A 19,530-nucleotide genomic window follows, 5' to 3' on the forward strand; every position below is an offset into this window, starting at 1 on the left:
ATAGGAACAATTGTGAGGATGGTACAGGACCCTGGGCAGTGTCTCATTCTGTTGTACTGGGGTCGCTATAGTTCAGAGCCCGCTCAATGGCACCTAACAACAACACTGTTTGAGAGCAAATGTCAGTGGGAGCCCTGAATACATGTTAAATCTCCATATAAATTCAGCCTCCAATGAGCTCTTTCTAAGGCAGAGTGTGTTTCAAACAGTGTTGCTTCTCTAGGCAGCCAAGGGAAGGGAGGTCATACCCTCAGGGAGTTGCCTGGGTGTGTTCTAGATGGAAATAAAGTTACCAGGGTTGAAAGGTGGAGCCCCACCCAGGGCAGGGTGGTTTCCTCATCTGCAGTAGTGCCTGGATCCCAATCATGGTCCCCTCCCCTTTGGTAGTCCTGCCTGTACATGGATCTGGTGTCCATCTTGACTGTAACAATGTTTTAACCTTCTAAAATTAGCTACATTGTCATGAGCCCTATGGACATGTTTTAGGGCACAAAAGAGACCCCATCTCGAATACAGTGTAAAGAGAACATTTATTGTTTTAAAAGAGACAAAGAAACAGCCACATTATCTGGATGAGGGAGACCACCACCAAGAGGGTGAAATGGCGGTGGGTCACAATTGAGACTTGAGATAAGTAAGGTATAGGGATGGGCAACAGAACCTGCCACAAAAGCACCATTGGTGGCAGATCAATATTCCAGAAACAGGGGTGGGACCATAATTGGGACACCATGCACTGTTAGATAGAAGAGCTTACAAGATTGGTCCAGGGCCATCGAACCAAAGCAGTCAGGGCCAAACCGACAGGTTATGACTCAAAACTATGGGACCCCCAGTGCCTTCTCCAGTAGGGTGACTTCCATTAAGGATACACCTAGCTAGCCCCTGAGAAAGAGACTGCCCCTCCCTGGGCTGGCCAGAGTGAGGTGAAGCTCTCCTCGGCATTCTTTTTAAGGGAAAGATTATCTACACCCTTGGTTAATGATATGAAATCATTCAAGGGAGGCTTAATTTAAGTAGGAGCTCTGCAAATGGATTGGAGGTGTCACTGCCATTCATACCCTTTTGCAAACCAGGGCTGTAATACAGACACCATCATGCTGATGGCCTCCCTCATCCAGATGGTTTGCCCTTGTTCTGTTTAAGACTTAATAACCCCAAACCAAACTCACCAACGCTAACTCATAGCAAGCCCTGTGGGTTTTCCGAGACTGCAACTGTTTACTGGAGTAGAAAGCCAAGTCTTTCTCTTGCAGAATTGCTGGTGGTTTCAAACTGCCTATCATGTGGATTGCAGCCCAAAGCATAACCATTATAGTACCAGGGCTCCTAAGGCTTAATAAAAGTTCTCTGTAGAATACACTTGCATTTGGGGTGTTCCCGCTTACAACAGTGGTCCTCACACATCAAGGGGTTTCTCTCCCTTGTGTGCTTATTGTGGCTTTATTTAGAATGGTGACTTATTTTTATCCTGGTAAAGATCTACTCATTTTCGAGGGTGGGCTTAGGGTTATTGCTCCTAATAGGCTTTTTTCCAAGTACTCCATGTATCGTCCCTAAGACTGAGAAGGAACCTTTGTGTTACACCTCTTCTCCCTTATAACGCCAGGGCCCCCAGGTTGTTTACAATATGCCTTCAGTGAATGTCTAATTGATAGCACATCATCAGGCATCCAAGGTAACCCGGCTGGAAAGCAGCTGTAGCATAAGTTCATGCGTAGTATACCTCTCAGGGCTGTCATTCAAAGGTAAGGACTTCACTATGTGCACTCTATGCCCTTTACAGTTTGTTCTGATAAAGCTACTCTTTTATGTCTGGGGGCAGGAATTGCAAAACGGAAGTACTGTTAAACCTGGAGCACTCACGAAATTAATTGTAAATAATTATATGGCATTTTGAGTCTCGGGGAGAATCATTGAGCTGCAACGTTGTCACTGCATTTGGAGAAACTAGGCTTGGACCCTCGCTTAATCGGGAATCAACGAGCTCTCCATCTCAAAGACTACAAATCCCGGCATGCCTAACATTCAACGAGACCCCGAACGCAAGGCATGCCGGGATTCGTAGTCCCGTTCCAGCTCAAGAAAAGCCTGGTACGTCCCTTCAGCGAGCTGACCTGTTTTTTATTTTGGTGACCTGGTTTCTACTCTTATCAGGCCCCCGCCAGTATTCCAAGCGTTGAGTAGTCTCTCGCGTGGTTAAAGGGGAAGGCCATGGACGGAGGGCCAGAATAAGTAGCCTTCTGCTCTCGAGACGCGGGATGATTAGAGAGTAGGTACGCAGGACGCTACCCGGGACAGTAGTGGAAACGCTGCTTCCTCAGATTTGCACCACCGCTTCCCCTAGCCCTGCCAGTCGGGCAGAGGTGTGTCAGGCGCAGAGACTGCCGGGAACGCGCATGCGTCCACCACAGCAGGGAAGTACATTTCCAACGTCCGCAGGCGCGGGGGTTGTCGGGTGTCGGCGGCGGCGCTTTGCGGCTGGTCGTAAGGGTGGGGCGCGGGCGGGCGCAGCGGCAGTGGCGCGCACAGGTGATTGACTGGCCGGCCCGCTGGCTGTGGGAGCGCCTGGTTCCCGTCGGTGGCAGGTGGCGGGAACCATTTGGGCGGCGTTGGAGGCGAAGGCGGCGGCGGAGGCCCGGCTCTGGGAGCATTCCGCGGGCTGAGGCCATGGCTCCGCGGCTGCAGTTGGAGAAGGCGGCCTGGCGCTGGGCGGAGACGGTGCGGCCCGAGGAGGTGTCGCAGGAACACATCGAGACCGCCTACCGCATCTGGCTGGAGCCGTGCATTCGCGGCGTGTGCAGGTGAGGCTCGGGCACCGGTCCTCGAGGCTCCTTCAAGCCCGGCTTTGGAAAGCCCGAGGGCACGGAAGACGACCGTCGCTGCGTGCATTGGGCGGCCTGGAGAAGGGGCGAGGTGGAGGGTTCCTCCTTTCCGTTGCCTGGGCGTTCTGGGAAACGCAGGGTTCCCGGGCTCTGCGTTGTGGTGATGTCGAAAGCCTTTTAGGAAGGAAGGGTGCTGGGTTCTCATCTTGAAGATGGCGGTGGAGATGGTGGAAGTCAGAAACGGAGAGCTTATTTCGTATACGCTGCTGGTTCGTATATCTTGACTAGGGTTCGGCTTTTTCTTTTGTGAAAAGGGAACTTTTTCAAAGTAAACTTCATCACAGCTGGGTTTTGTGTTAGTGTTGGCGCCGAAAGCTTGATCACCTTGCTATTATTTTTGGAAAGGACAGCTTTAGGAAAAGGTATGGTCAGCCTAAGTTATTGGTATCTTCCACCTCCAGTTGGTTTGGTGTTTTTTTAGCTTTTATTTTTAAAATCGTCCACAGTCGGTACCACTCAGTATCAAGTTTGAGCTGGAAGTACTGCCCTTCAGTTTTGCGTAGCCTCTGAATTTTGCCTGTCGTTAACTCCTTTGAGATCTGATCTTTCGACTTTGCGTCTGTTTCTTCTTGTCTTTTAACGCGGGAACGATAGTTTTTGTTCTGGAATGTTGCTTGAATAGGCTTTGCCAAGCCGAACTTGCTTTATAGACTTTATACAACCCCCCAGGGGGATTTCCAAGGAATGGAAGGTATGGGTCTCTGGCTTGGGAAGTGAAGAAAAGAATACAATTGTGACTACAGTAGTAAATACCGGAATGACAATAGGATATATCAAGGCTTAGTATCTCAGCACAAATAGCTTCCAGGTTAGCCAGAAGATTTAAATGGGTTCTTATAATAGTTCTGATTTTAACGGAAGTAGTGGGGGAGCAGAAATTGGCTGTGAATGTCTTCGATTAAGCTTTAAATTGCGATTGCAAAGTTATGCTTCCAAGTAGCTAAAAAACAACTGCAAAAGTTTTATTGAAGTATGTAATATACTATCCAGTTCGTCTATTTAAAGTGCACAGTTCACTATTTTTAAAGTGTATTTATAGGATTGTGCAACAATTTTATAACATTTTTGTTCTCCCCTAAAAGAAACCTTTTTACCCATTAGATTAGCGCCAGTACCCCTCTCCCCACCCAGTTACATGCAGAACTCTAACCTCCTTTCTTTAAATTTACTTTTCCCCCGGTGCATTGGTTGGAGCCCTGGTGACATAGTGGTTACATTTTGGGCTGCTCACTGCAAGGTCAGCAGTTCAAAACCACCATCTGCCCCATGGGAGAAAGACAGTTTTCTATTCCTGTAAGTCTTGGACACTCAGCAGACACAGTTCTACCCTGTCCAATAAGGTCACTATGGGTTGGCAACGAGTCGATGGCAGTGAGTTTGGTTTTTGGTCTACCCCATTGGATGAGGAGTGCCGGTGGCCCAGTGGCTAAGTAAGTACTTGACTGCTAATGGAAAGGTTCGTGGTTTGAATCCACCTATCAGTTTCATGGGAGAAAAATTACGCTAAGGAAACCTGATGGATAACCCTCAGGCAAAATGGCATTTTTATTTTGTTTATTAATCAATATGTGGACTTTATGGATTTGGAGTGTTACAAGTAATGCTCCTCGTAACAATTGTGTACAAATTTTTGCTTGGATGTGTGTTTTCATTTCTCTTGGGTACAAACCTAGTAGTGAAATTGCTACGGTCATATAGTTAACATTTCAGACAACTATCAAACTGTTTTTCAAAGTACAGTGTGTCCGGGAGTGGGTGGGAAGATACCAGTACACATCCATAAGCAGTGTATAATGGTTCCAATTTCTTTACATTGGTGATGTCTTGTCTTTTTTAATTATAGCTGCTGCCCTAGTCTGTGTGAAGTGGGGTTACATTGTAGTTTTGACTTGTATTTTCCTGGTGACTAATAAAATGTGGAGCATGTTTTCATTTGTCATTTATATATCATCTGCCTAGAATTGTCAGTTTAAATCTTTTGTTTATTTAAATTGGATTATTGGTTTTATTGTTACTGAGTTATGACAGTGCTTTATATATTTTGGATACCAATACTGTACCAGATACATAGTTTACATATTCCCCCTTTCTGTGTTATCTTTTCACACTCTTGTTGGTGTTGCATGCAGCACAAATGTTTTAAATGGTAATGTAGTGCAATTATCAACTTTTTTCGTTCGTGCTTGTGGTTTTGGCTTTCTAAGAACCCCCTACTTAGCCCTAGGTTTTAGCAGTTTTTAGTCAAATATCAAAAAAGCCCCCCCCCTCATTCCTTTTCCCCTATAATCATATTTTTTCACCTTTTTAATTTGTTTTCTTCCAGAATAAATTTGCACGGGGAATCTCTAGGCCAGTGGTTCTCAACCTTCCTAATACCTCGACCCTTTAATACAGTTTCTCATGTTGTGGTGACCTCCCCAGCCATAAAATTATTTTCGTTGCTACTTCGTAACTGTAATATTACTACTGACTCGGGCAACCCCCACGAAAGGGTCGTTTGACCCCATAAGGGGTCGAGACCCACAGGTTGAGAACCTCTGCTCTAGGCTGTGCAAATGGCTAAGTGCTCAACTACTAGCTGAAAGGTTGGCAGTTTAAACCCTCTGGGTTAGACGGATTTAGCAATCTGCTTTAGGAAGATCCCCTAGAGCAGTTTTATATCATACATATTGGTTTGTCATGACTCTCTGGTAACTAGCAAATTCATTTGAGTATATTTAATAACACATTATGTACTAGACCCCAGTGTATGGAAAAGGGGGATTCATTTTAAACAAGCTTATCAAACTACTTTTGTCCATCCACACTTGAATTTTCTTATTGTAGCAAAATATATACACAAAATACCTGTCATTTCAACTATTTTTGCACGTATATTTTTATATGTATAATTACATGTAAAGGTGACATTAATTAATTTCAGGAACCCTGGTGGCATAGTGGTTACACATTGGGCTGCTCAGCACAAGGCTTTCTACTTCATAGAGTTCAAGAGTCTCGGAAACCCACAGGAACAGGTCTACACTGTCCGACAGGTTTGCTATGAATCAGAATAGACTTGCTGGCTGAGTTAAGTTTAAATTACATTTACCATGATGTTCAACCAGTACTACTGTCTGTTTCTAATTTTTTTCCAGCTCCCTTAACAGAAACTCATCAGCCAATGCCCAAATAACTCCTCAGTTCCCCTGCCAGCTGCCCCTGTTAACACAAGGAAGCTTTGGTCTGTTCTCTTCTAGCAAATTCAGTTAAGCAGGACTATGCAGTATTTTGCCCTTACGTCTGACTTACTTTACTCCTCAAAATGCTTTCAAGATTCATCTAGGTCACAAATGTAGCAGGACTTCATTTCTCCTTATAGTTTAGTAATCTTCTAGTCTTTAGAGAGACTACATTTTGTTTTTTAAAATTAATTTGCTCATGGATGTGAGTTATTTTCACCTTTTGACTTCGGTGAATGAATATTGCTGCAATTAGCAATGACACACATGTAACTGAGTCCTTTTGATTATTTTGGGTAAGCACAGAAATGAATGAATGGTTATAGTGCTTTATGATTAATTTTCCAAAGTGACTACACTATCTCGTCAGAATGTCCTTACCATCACTTGTTTTCTTATAATAGTCATTCTCTCAAAAAGCAAACAAACAACACTCGCTGCCATGGGGTCCGTTCTGATGCTGGTGACTTTGGGTAGGACTGGGTACAACTGCCTTTGGGAGTTTCTGCGGCTGTGATTCTACAGAAGTAGAAAGCATCAGCTTTCTCCCCTGGTGCTGCTGGTGGCTATGAACTGCTGACCTTGCAGCCAACTTGTCATGCACTCCTCCAATTGTTACCTGATTTTGGTTTTGATTTGCATTTCCTTAATGACTACTAATGCTAAGAATCTTTCCGTCAGTCTATTTGTATTTATCTTTGCGGCAAGTCTACCCAAGTCCTTTGCCCATACTTTGATTGTTTTTTGTTGTTGTTAATGTATACTGGATGGCAAATCCTTAATAGATAAATTTCTTTTTCATTTTGTTGGTAAAGTATTTTATTACATAAAAGTTTTAATGAAGTCCCAATTTTGATAAGCCCTAATTATCCTTTTTTTTTTACTTTCTAGATTGTAAACGTTTTTATTTTATAAATTTTATTTAATGTTAATAAATTTTATTTAAGGAGTTTTTTACATGTCTTTGTCATCCATTGGTTACTATTTAGTTCCTCTAAATCTTGTAAAAGCTCATCTTCAAGATAGCCCTTTTTAAGGAACCTATGCTAAAACCCACCGTTGTCAAGATTCTGTCCAGTAGGCATTAATCTCAGATCTGTCAGTTCTGGTTACACCGCTTTAACCTTCATTATGGACAAATGTCAGACATTTCATGCATCTTTGGATCTCATTCATTCTGCCTTCCTCTCAATCTCAGATAGCCTGAACATTGAGTTGAAACCCCTTGCAGTCCCTGGTTTGTGTTTCGTCTGAAGCACCTCAAAAGCAAGGCCTGGGAACAGTGTCCACATCTGTCAGACACAAGGCTTCTGTGCTCCAGTGACTGGTTTAGTGACATGTCCCTTCTGATCTGTATCAAAACTCATGCTGCACAATGAGTTTTGGATTGCAAAAGAGGATCTATTCTTGCACCTGTCTTTGAGTGTTTGTCCACTAATTAAACACAAACACAAGTGCAGAAAATTTTCTATTTATGTTTTGATGTTGTGTTTTTAAGGCACCCGGTGGTATAGTGGTTACATGTTGTACTTGCTATCTGCAAGGTTGGCAGTTCAAAACCACCAGCTGCTTCTTCTTATAAAGATAAGCCTTTCTTGCCCATAAAGAGTTACAATCTCAGAAATCTGGAGGCACAGTTCTACCTTGAACCCTCTTCTCTATGATTGCTATGAGTCAGCATCCACTCAATAACAGTGAGTTTTGGCTTTGTTACGCTTTGTTGTTGCAGTTAAGGCTGGTTGTTGACAACTAAGGCTACATTGTTGAAAACTAAATGTTTAAGCTTTGTTTCAAGAGTTCTGAGTTAAGTTTTGAGTTCTTTACTCATTGAATTGACTTAGTACTTTTGTCAAAATCACTTGCCCCCTGCAATGGATATAAATTTGAGGACTGATGATTTTTTCCATTTCTTTAAAGAAAGGCTGTTGGATTTTTGATGGGCATTCAATATGGATTGCTTTGGGTAATAGTGACAGCATAACAACAGTAATAAGTCTTGCGATCCGTGCACACAGAATGTGTGTTTAGATTAAATTACTGCATTTCTATCAGTAATGTTTATAATTTTCAGTATATTTTTACCTCCTTGGTTAAATTTATTGCTAGATGTTTTAATCTTTTAGACACTAGTATAAATGGACTTGTTTTCTTAATTTCCTTTTCCTGTTGCTGATATGTAAACACCCATCTGATGTATATGTGTGGGCTTGTACCTTGCTACTTTGCTGAATTCATGTTTTAACTCTTGTACCTTTCTTGGTGATTCTTTGGAACTTCTGTATATGAGGACGCTTCAGATACAATTTTACTTCTCAGTTTGGAGATAGTATGTTTTTCTTGTGCTTTTTATATATGATATACCCACCAATGTACATGATAATTTGAGAAGCTTGGATAAAACTAAATGAATTTTAGTTATACAAGAGTAAGTCAAAGGATATTACTCCTGGTGTTCCAGTTTTACATATGTGAGTTTATTATAAATATAATGTTTAAACATGCCTCTGATCTGGGGATGGCTGCAGGCAAGTTCACCCTGTAATACCCTTGTCTTAGTCTGGTTAAACCAACATTTTTAGTTTGGAGTAATCAAAATTACACTTTTGGAATCTCAAAATACAGTCACCATACATAACCTTTTGAGGTGACCTTTCTGCTTTGAATTTAATTGCAGGTACCTCCTTTTTAAGGCATTGGAATGAGCCTAAAAGGAGCCCTGGTGGTAAAGTGGGTTTCACACTGGGCTACTCTGTTCTGTAGGGTCACTGTGAGTCGGAACCAACTCAGTGGCACAGAATTCGGGTTTGTTTTGATGGGAGAGAGATGAAGCCATTCTACTCACATAAACATGTGCAATCTCTGAAACCCAAGGGCCGTTCTACTCTGCCCTATGGGGTTGCTCTGAGTTGGAATTGACGTGATGGCAGTGAGTTTAGAGTTTCGGAATCTTGGTAGATTTTCATGAAGGACCATAAGGGGGCTTATTGTAAATATCTTTTTAAAGGTTGAAATAACCTTGCTGAGAAAAAGACCAGAAAAATTGCCCCAAGGAATTTTTCCCATCATGAAGGATGCACCTGCTCATTCTTTGAGGGTAGCAAGGGCTGTCCTATGGGAATTTTTTGGGAAACTTTATCCCATACACTCTACAGCTCTGATCTTGCCCCTTCAGACTTCTTTTTCCTTAAACTCTAAGACTATTGAAAAGAACACATATTTCCCTCAAGGGTTCCAAAACTGACATGACAAAGTTGGTATGTTGTAAATTGAAAAGCACAAATTTATTGGGGGGACGGTTAGATGGAAAACCACTTTAGAAGTGTATAGACTTATATGAAGGTTATGCTGGAAAACAATAGCTTCACATTTTTGATATTTTTGTTTCATCAAGGTTTCTATGATTTTATGGCAATACTTTTTTATTTATTCATATGAGGTTTCTTGTGAGTCAGATCTCATTGCTGAGCTAATGAACTCATGTCCAATAAAGACTACCACTCAGAGAACATATCTAGATAATAATATATTCATATTCCTCTTGATTTTTCTGTACCTACATAAAAACAAAGAAGCCTTATTGAGTTACTTCCCCAGCTGCTAATCACAAGATTTGAAATCACCGAGCCACACTTCGAGAAAAGATGAAGTTTCTACTTCTATAGAGATTTAGTCTCAGAAAACCACAGGAGAAATTCTGCTCTGTCCTATAAGGTCTCTATGAGTTTTAAGACATGAAAAAAAAAAAAGACATCTTGTGTGTGTGTCTGTTGGGTTCTAATTCTTAACAACTCCAAGACAGAGCAGGGCTGCCTGTAGTTTCCCAGGGGTGGGCTTCACAGAGGCAGACTGCCACCAAGTTTCCTGCAGATTGGCCATTGGGTTGGAAAGCACCTTCCAGCTAACAGGCAGGCTTTTAAACCACTTGTGCTACCAGGGCTCCTTTGTATGTACATTTGCTTGTTTGGAATATTTCCCCCAGGACATTGAAGAGTTTGAAAAGTAATTTATAATCATTGCGTAATATTACATCTTAAATACTCCAAAGTATACTCCAAAGTACTTAATAATGTTCCTGTTAGGGTATTTGTCCATTTCACCTTCTTTCTTTTCCTCCTCCTTTTTCTTTTATTATTTATTGTTTTCTTGTTAAGATCTTTTAATGCTTCTGAGTCCGAATTGACTCATTGACATTGAGTGTGTTTGTTTGGAGGCGTTCTTGTAAATACATTACTATCTGCTTCTCGAGTTGTTAGGCTTCTACCAACAGTGTATGAGCATGCCTGTTTTTCTGGCCTTGCCTTTGATGAATATTAACTTTTAAAAGATCTTTGTCAATATCATAGGTGAATGATGGCATCTTTCCAAATTTAAGAATCCAAATTTAAAACGAAGATTATATTAGAAAATGTCAGTACCACCTGCTCAGGTCCCTCTTGTATAAGTGCATGAAGTCGTTTTTCCCATCTCTCCATGGAAGATCATTACATTATATCACACTCACGTATAGGAGTTCAGATCTGAATACATATTTTGTGGAGACTTGCTTTAATCCATAGTAATTTCCTGAACTATCCTGGTATAGACCATGGGTCAACAAAGGTGTGTTAGCAGTAAGGTGACCAGGGATACACAGTGCAGTCTGTTCTACCCACTCTTACTGGCTAGAAGCCAAGTGCTTAAAAGAGGAGGGGAAAGATTCTACCAACTGAGTATGAGATTGATGCTTTTATATATTGAGGTGTTTGTCTTTTATTATGAAAAAAACAATAGATGATATTTAAGTAAGTTTGAGCGCTTTTGAAATCAGGGCTTTTAACAAATTAGAGCCCATTCATTCATGGCCAACAGATACAAAATCGGGACAGACCTGAATTTTAGAAATTTGCTGAATTGGAATGATAACTGTAATGGGAAACATTAATAGACAAGCTCTGGAATGGGAGGCTCAAAAAAGTAGTGAGCCCTTTTAGGAACATGATGTGGGGGGATTGGATAAATGCCTGGACTCTAGAGATCGACAAAGCTTAGTGTTTGGCTGCCATCTTTGAGTGGAACACTGTTGTTTCCAATTCTTGTCAGTCAAGAGTTTGGTTGCTAAGCAATCTGTACATTCCCGTGTTTTCTGAGAGAGAGACTAATTAAGATTCTAGCAGGGTATTGACCCATAATTTCCCCATTTTGGTTCTGGTTCTCCCACATTTTATAAGTGCGGTTCCATTCATGTTTTGCTTCCTCAGTCATGACTGAACCAGGAAGAAAGAGGAGTCTTTCTACTCCTGTAAAGATTTATAGTCTTGGAAACCCACAGGAGCAGTTCTACTTTGTCTTACCGGTTCTCTGTGTGTGGTGTTGAGTAGGGCCTAGCCAAAATTCCTTATGTGATGTATTAGGCCAGCAGTTCTCAACCTGTGGGTCAAATGACCCTTTCACAGGGGTCACCCGGTTCATAACAGTAGCAAAATTATGAAGTAGCAACGAAAATAATTTTATGGTTGGGGAGGGGGTCACCACACCATGAGGAACTGTAGGGTTATAGCATTAGGAAGGTTGAGAACCATTATATTAAAGATTTTCAGCTCTATGCCTGTGGCTATAATCTCACTTGGGAGAGAGTTTTCGCTTATGCTACTGTAGGACAGTGGGGATTAAGTGTCCACTTAGTAGAAGTTATGAACCCAGTCACTGCCCCTTACTTCCTTGGGGATATGGTCTTCAGAGAGACAGACCTCTATATAAGAGCCAGTTGGGAGCACAGAGAAGTCTCAGAACTGGTAAAGGAAGGGGAGCCCTAGCAGTGGAGCTTGTTAGGGATTCTGTTGAAAGTGGTGGAGGCAGGATCAGACACTGGCACGAAGACCATGAGACAGCTAAGGAGCCGATGCAAGGAGACTGTGAGAGAACAGAGGAGCAGCCCCGAGACTATGAGCTAGCTAGCTGACTTCCTTGACCACGGAGGCTGAGACGTTGAGAATTAGAGAAAGACTTGGCTATTGGCTGAGTAGGGATTGCTGTGGACTAATGACTCTCTCCTTAATATTTTCGGATCCTGGCTTGTTGGTAACATGTTAACTTCCCTAATAAACCCCTTTAATGGTAAGTATTACCTGTGAGTTCTGTTGGGCTGTTAGTTAGAATGAAACAGTGAACCCAGAATAGAAGTAGAATGCCATGGGAGGAATGATTGACGTCATAGTAGGTAAAGAAGGGTGGAAGCATGTCTGACCTTGGCCTTGTGGCAGTAGGGAAGCCAGAGCATGTCAGATTGCCTCTCCTGAATGCTCTTTTCCCAACTGGACATTCTTTTTGCTAATTGTTAATTTTAACACCACCATCATACGAATGAAGTATAAGTCCAGTATTTTACCTCAGAGCTCAAAGTTAACTATTGTTCTGTGGGGAAAAAACCTCAAATTCAAATATATTTGAGAGATTCATTTGTTCTTAAGTAGAACAAAGACAAATCAAAGGCAAGTCATCTGGAGAGGGAGACCGTCTGCATGAGGCCATAACGGTGTCCGAGGATTCCTTGTCATGTGGGTACTTAAATAGGACACTGAACACAAAGGAAACTCACAAAATCGTAATTGGTGGCAGATCATGATAATTGCAGGCAGTACTACATAAACTGGAAAACGGACCTTGATATCAGTGCATACACTATTGCAAAACGAAAAGCTACCAGATTGGTTCAGACCCCTTCTGCCACCTTGGTTGAGGGTAAGACTCATAATAACCAGGTGACTATCATTGCCACAAAGGGCACACCCAGGCAAGTTCCCAAGAGCAAGTTCCTCACCCCCAAGGAAGTAGCAGCAAACTGCCTGAGAGCAAAGCTTTTCTGGTTGACAGTCTCCAAGGACCCAGATAGTCCAAATGGGTGTAGGGCTCCCACTGTAGCCTTCTGAAAACCTCTAGTGCCCAGAATTCCAGCCCCGGCACAGTGTAGCAGGTGTGTGTGTTATGTCTGCTTTGTCCCTATGCTTTACCATGCAAATTATGAAGAGTATGTTGAACTTAGGATAACGGAAAGCTGGGGTAATATTGTTTGTAGCATCCTTTTTTTCATTCTTATATAAACATTATTATTTTTAGTAATTTTATTGGGGCTCATACAATTCTTAATCACAATCCATACATACATCAGTTGTATAAAGCACATGTGTACATTTGTTACCCTCATCATTCTCAAAACATTTGCTCTCCACGTAAGCCCCTGGCATCAGCTCCTCATTTTTTCCCCCTGCTTCCCTGCACCCCCTATAAACATTTATTTTAAAGTTAGCAGTCTAGGCTTATTCCAAGATTTCTCATTTACTTGGGGCACATATATTTTGGTACATTTAATGTTACAATTAACCGTCAAAGCACCGGTTTAGTCACGTTGACTTTTTTCTCTTTTTCCTACCCTTTCTAATCAATTCTGAAATTCTTTCATTGCTATTGCTCTGAATCGGTTCAGAGTCCATGAAAACAGTATGCAGACCATATCTGACCTCCTTTGCTACTACACAAGGGAGGAGAATCCAAGTCTACTTGATTGTCATAACAGAGGCCAGACATGCTTCCACCCTCCATTCTCCTCTACCCTATTCTGACACCAACCATTCCTCCCATGACATAATTGCTTTTTGGGTTTGATAATCAGTTGCAACCGCTACATAAAACTCAACAGACAGTACTCAAAATTAAGAGCGTTTATTAGGGACGTTTAACAGATTACAAGTCAGGATCAGTAAGCAGTAAGGATATAGTCATTGGTCCACAGCAGCACCTTTCCCAGCCAATAAGTAAAAGTTTCTTTTCAGTCCCAGCCTCAGCCTCTCAGGCACATAGCCTCTTGCGGGTCTGTCTCAGTCTCTCTCTCTCTGGCACCAGGAAGTCCACCTACCTGTTCTGCCTCATTGTCTCGTAGTTTCAGCACTGATTCTCTTTTCTCTCTCATATTCTTGCTGTAGCCTCTGTTCTTTGCTTGACTCCTCTGCTCTGTCCATGGCCTCTGTGCCACAGCCTCGGGTCTTGGCCCCCACCACTTCATACACAGATCCCAAATGTGTTCCACTAGTGGCTCTTCTGAAGGTCCTGGAGTTTCTCTGTGCTTCCACTTCTGAGACAGTTCGTTCTCATGGAGGATGGTAGAACACATCCCCAAGAACAGAAGTGACACATTGAATACTAATGACAAGACCTGATGAATTGTAGAATGGCATAAAAAACATGATACATGAAGAAAGCAAAAGATCTTTAAAAAGACAAGAAAGGCTGAAGTGGATTTTGGAAGAGACACTGAAATTTGGCCTTGAGCATTGTTTTTCCTTTTTTCTTCCATTAAAGCAAATGGAAGAAATGATTAAATAAAAGCTGAATAGAAAATTTCAAAGGGCAGCCCAAAAAAGACAAAGTATTATAATGAAATGTGCAAAGACCTAGAGTTATAAAGTCATAAGGGAAGAACATGCTCATATTTCAAGCTGAAAGACCTGAAGGAGAAAAAAAGTTTGAGTCTTGAAGGATTCTATGGGCAAAATGCAGGATGATGCAGGAAACATCAAAATAAGCTGGGGGGGAAGAAAGATGAAGAAAAAGCTGGAAGGAATACAGTGTACCAAATAACACTGTAACAAAAATAACTAGTCGACACAACCATTTCAAGAGGTCGGTAACCTATGAAAAAGAACATGAAGGCATTAGCCAAAAAACTAGGCTCCCTTAATTGAGAGAATACCAATTGAAATGATTCAACAAGCTGATAGAAGCACTGGAAACATTAATTTGTCTATGTCAAGAAATTTGGAAGCCAGCTACCTGGCCAACAAATGGGAAGACAGCCACATTTGCACCCATTCCAAAGAAAGATATCCAATAGAATGTGGAAATTATCAAACAACATCATTGAAAGCATTTACCTGCTAGTAAAATTTTGCAGAAGCGCATTCAACGGTGGTTACAGCAGTATGTTGCCACAAGATTCAGAAGAGGGTGTGACACAAAGAGATGGCATTGCTGATGTCAGGTGGATTGGATCTTGGTTGAAAGCAGAGAATGCCAGGAAAATGTTTAATTGTGCTTTATTGACGTGTGTCAATCAGAACAAACTTGGATTATGAAGAATAGGAATTCCAGAACGTGTAATTGGGTTCATGTGAAACCTTAACACAGACCAAGGCATATTGCACGACTTAAAATCAGGAAAGGTATGAATCAGGGTTGTATCTTTTTACCATGCTTACTTAATGTGTGTGCTGAACAAACAGAAGCTGGACTATATGAAGAAATTCATAGCATCAGGAGTAGAGAGAGGCATAAAAAATTTTAAAATCATTTTATTGAGAGCTCTTACAGGAACCGAGCTGATATCCAGGAGTTCAATAAGAAAGAACATGTTTCTAAACTAAACTGAGTATGGTAGCAATTGCACAATACTGCTTGATGTGACTGAACTGTGGAATGTTATATCTGTAAGAACTTGCAATAAAATGATTTTTTAAAAAAAGCCTTTCTCCTGATAGGTGCCATCTTTGTAAGATTGCCTATCCTGCCTATTTTGTACAGATAAACACCGCGATAAACAGATAAATATCTGCCTCTGTTAAATAGAGAAGGGCTTGTTATAAACCATCCGTCCAGTCTCCCTTTCTTCCAGAGCTACATATCAAGAGTCCCCTTGCCTGGAAACTCATACATTCTTATAGTCTTCAGCATTCATGTTCAAAATCAGAGCCTCTGGATACAGCAGTCAAGATATCAAAGGACATACTGCATTGGACAAATCTGCACAAGACCTCAAAGTGTTAAGGAGCAAAAGATGTCACTGTGAGGAGTAAGTTTTGTGTGATCCAAGTCACCGTATTTTCAGCTGCCTCATGTGCATATGAAATCCAGACAACGAATAAGCAAAACTGGAGAATATTGAAGTTACTGTGTGTAGTCAGAAGAGCAATCAAATCTGTTTTGGAAGAAGTACAGCTAGAGTGCTACTTGGAGGATGATGAGACTTTATCACACATACTTTGGATATGTCCTTGGAGAGAGCCCAGTCCCTGGAAAAGGACAACATGGTTGGTAGAAAGTCAGCAGAGTTTCTTTCTTTCTTTCTTTTTTTTTAAAGAATGTCTTATTAAGTATTTTATTTCCAAACAAGATTTGAGTACAGTATTTTATGCCTTCAGAAAATATATCTAAGTGTCTCATGATACATAATTTTTAAAGTGAATTAAAAAAATAAATCATTTAATTGGGGGCTCTTACAGCTCTTGTAACAATCCATACATCAATTGTAACAAGCACATTTGTACATATATTGCCATCATCATTTTCAAAATATTTTCTTTCTCTTTTAGCCTTGGTATCAGCTGCTCTTTTTCCCCTCCCTCCCCAGCAGAGAGGTTTTTGATGAGCTGATTAGAAGCAGTGGCTTCGACAGTGAACTGAAGCATAACAGTTGTGAGGATGGCATAGGAGCGGGAGGTGCTTCCTTCTGTAGTTCATAAGGGTAGCGTGATTCGGAGCTGACCGAAGGCAGGGAACAAACAAAACAAATAGTGCTTGTGTGAAGTACCTTAAAGTTTTTATCTGTCCTTAAGTTTTGAGTTGGGTCTGCTTATAATTTGTCTTCGCTTGGTTTGTTCTTTGACAGATTCTTCCCCTCCCCTCCCACCACACCCCCTCTCTGAAACAACAGAGAAAAAAACCCCACAACCACACACTTCAATATGGGACTCTTCCTGAAGCTACAATTGGAAAGCTGCAACTGGTTAGTCTAAGTCCCATTTAATGCAAAGCACACCCATGTTTTTGTTTTGCTTCTCGCATTTCAAGTATGGGAACAAGAAAGTACATATAGGGTCTACTCTGGACTGGGACTGCTCAAGCCTTCCTCACAATTACTTTCCCAATGGTGTTTAGTAATACTTAGTCAAAAACAAACACAAAACCCACCCATAGTGACTCTAGGACAAGGTAAAATTGCCTCTGTGGGTTTCTGAGACAGTAACACTTAACAGGAGTAGAAAGCCTCTTTTTTCTGTGAAGCCATCTGGTGGTTTTGAACTGCTGACTTAATGGTTAGCCCAACAGTTAACCATTAAACCACCAGGGCCCCTTAATGCCTAGTCAGTTAATAATTAAAGAAGAGGCTGTAAACAGAACAATGCCAGCATTCTTGGGCCAAATCATGAAAATGATCTCCAACCTCTCACATTAGCTTTTGAAAGTCTTTAACATTTTGTGTTTAAAAGGTCTATTGTAATTTTTTTAGACATAGATCAGTATTTGTTTGTACCTTGTGAAGTCAATTTTGGGTGACTTTACAAGCCTTCCCCTCTCTCCCCTATGTGGGGGCAGTGAGAGGACAAGGAGAGATTTTCCCTTTTTATTCATTTTCTCTATTATTTTGCCAACAGGAACCAAAAACAATCTCCACCAAGCTCACTGCCAGCAAGTTGATGTGGACGGTAGTGACCCTACAGAATAGCTAGAGCTGTGTCTGCGGGTTTCCTTGACTGTAGCTCTTTATGAGTAGAAAGCCTTGCCTTTGTCTCCTTGAGCCATTTCAAACTGCTGATCTTGTAGTTAGTAGCCCTACACGTAACCACTACGCCACCAGGAACCAGGAACGGAAATGTGAATGGTTTCAGTGGAACCTTCTCTGAGAGAATGATGCAGATGTTGTATGGAGTATATTTTCCCCAGCCAATGTGTCATGGGGAAAAGTCCTTTGTTTAAGTGGAGGTGAGAGACTTGCCATTACACCTTTGAAAGCACATTTGAAAGAATTAGCTAAATTAATGGGTATATTTTCATTCCTGTTATTAATACTATCTTTCAAAGACCTTGTAGACCCATTTCTGTTTGTTGTGATTTTTTTTTTTCCCTTGAGAAAGCTTTTTAGTAACCCTCATTGTTTCAGAGAGAGAAAGATTGTATCCTTTTTGCCATCCTAGTCCCTGGATTGGGATTTTTGTTTGTTTGTTTGTACCTTCTTTTTGTAAAAGAGAAAAATTACTTGTGAAAAAGTAACATTCAAAAACTCTCACTTATTAGACTCAAGTTGTACACATTAACGATACAAAACAATTCTTTTTCCATTTCTTCCTGGCAAACTGGATTAATCATTCTTTAATTCTTTAGTAAGTGCTTCCAGTTATTTTCTAAACCAGCTTTTGGCATAAACCTAACAAAGTCATAAATTGGTCAAGCTTGTTTTTATTTTTACTTCTTTAAATTTAGAAGACAATATGTTTAAGCAGAACTTTAAAAACACTTCACGTGTTTTTACATTGTTTTAGAGCAGGGGTCCTCAAACTTTTTAAATGGGTCCAGTTCACTGTCCCTCAGACCCATTGGAGGGCCGGACTATAGTTAAAAAAAAAAAAAAAGAACAAATTCCTGTGCACTCTGCACATATCTTATTTTGAAGTAAAAAAACCTAATGGGGCAAAAACACCCAATGAGCCTGACAAATGTCCTCAGCTAGCCGCATGTGGCCCGAGGGCCGTAGTTTGAGGACCCCTGTTTTAGAGTATAAAAGAGACCCCATCTTGAATATAATTTAAAGAGAGCATTTACTAAGTCTTAAAAGAGAGAAAATTAGAAGACATGGAGCAGGCCTACCGAGGAGGTGGGTGATTAAACAGCACAAAAACACAGACACATAATCAGAGTGAGGGAAGCTGAAATGGCATCCAAGGACTCACAATTGAGACGCGAGATAATAGGATGGGGGGCAAAGGGACAAAAGCATGATTTGTTACAGGTAAAAACTGCAGAAGCAGGAACCAGGACCACGATTGGGACTTAGAAGGAACTACAAGATTGGTCCCGGGGCCTTCTGACCAAATTGATGGTGTATGATGATGACTGGAGGAGGGAGGATGAGGCGGGAGGAGGCCCGATCTCCAGCATGGGGACCTCTTTCTAGGACACACTGAGGCAAGCCCCTGAGAGACTGCCCCTCCCTGGACTGGTAATGGGTGAGATTATCTACACCCTGTTGTTAATGATCTAAAAGCATTCAGTGAAGTCTCAAACTATGTGGGGACTCTGCAAATAGATTTTGGGCTGTTACTGCCATCATACCCTTTTCCAAACCAGGGTGCACAGGCATTTAAGCTCTTAACACAGTCCTGTGTATATTGCATAATTCAGTTAGAAAGGTGTAAAAGGGATAGGAACATGCACATAACCTTTCCCCTGGCCTGCAGTTAGAAAGTACCCAGGCACCTCATCAAAGATGGTTATTTCCAGCTTGATCCTTCTGTTGCCATTTTGTGCATATATAAACAAACAGGTGTATCCCCACCCTTTTGTCAGTTTATTAGATTTTCCCTTTAGTAATTTTTATACCACTTGTTCCTAGCCACTGGTTACAATTTGTACATTGTGTCAGCATTCTTAGAATTTCCATTCTGTTATTACCACTGATGTAG

The 19,530-nt window shown here is 41.3% G+C and overlaps 1 protein-coding gene and 1 non-coding gene across 8 annotated transcripts in view; one reads left to right on the forward strand and one right to left on the reverse strand.

Annotated features, from left to right (window-relative positions):
• The first annotated feature begins 2,575 nt into the window (after positions 1 to 2,575).
• Positions 2,576 to 19,530, forward strand: part of USP48 (ubiquitin specific peptidase 48) — a 93,976-nt gene continuing 77,021 nt past the window's right edge. For 4 of the 7 annotated variants that reach the window (XM_045298733.1, XM_045298734.1, XM_045298731.1 and 1 more), the window contains exon 1: positions 2,581 to 2,804. In XM_045298733.1, the coding sequence (XP_045154668.1) occupies positions 2,671 to 2,804 (134 nt within the window). In that variant the 5' untranslated portion in view covers positions 2,581 to 2,670. Of the gene's footprint in view, positions 2,805 to 19,530 lie in introns of all 7 variants that reach the window. The other 3 variants (XM_045298736.1, XM_045298735.1, XR_006680890.1) reach the window with 2 other exon arrangements.
• On the reverse strand, positions 7,443 to 7,565 carry LOC115872794. Its single transcript, XR_004048040.1, has one exon. It is a non-coding gene; the product is annotated as a small nucleolar RNA SNORA40 (small nucleolar RNA).

Source organism: Echinops telfairi, unplaced genomic scaffold, assembly GCF_000313985.2.
Source record: "Echinops telfairi isolate 266 unplaced genomic scaffold, ASM31398v2 ScPeMD7_7457;HRSCAF=8495, whole genome shotgun sequence".
Classification (NCBI taxonomy): domain Eukaryota; kingdom Metazoa; phylum Chordata; class Mammalia; order Afrosoricida; family Tenrecidae; genus Echinops; species Echinops telfairi.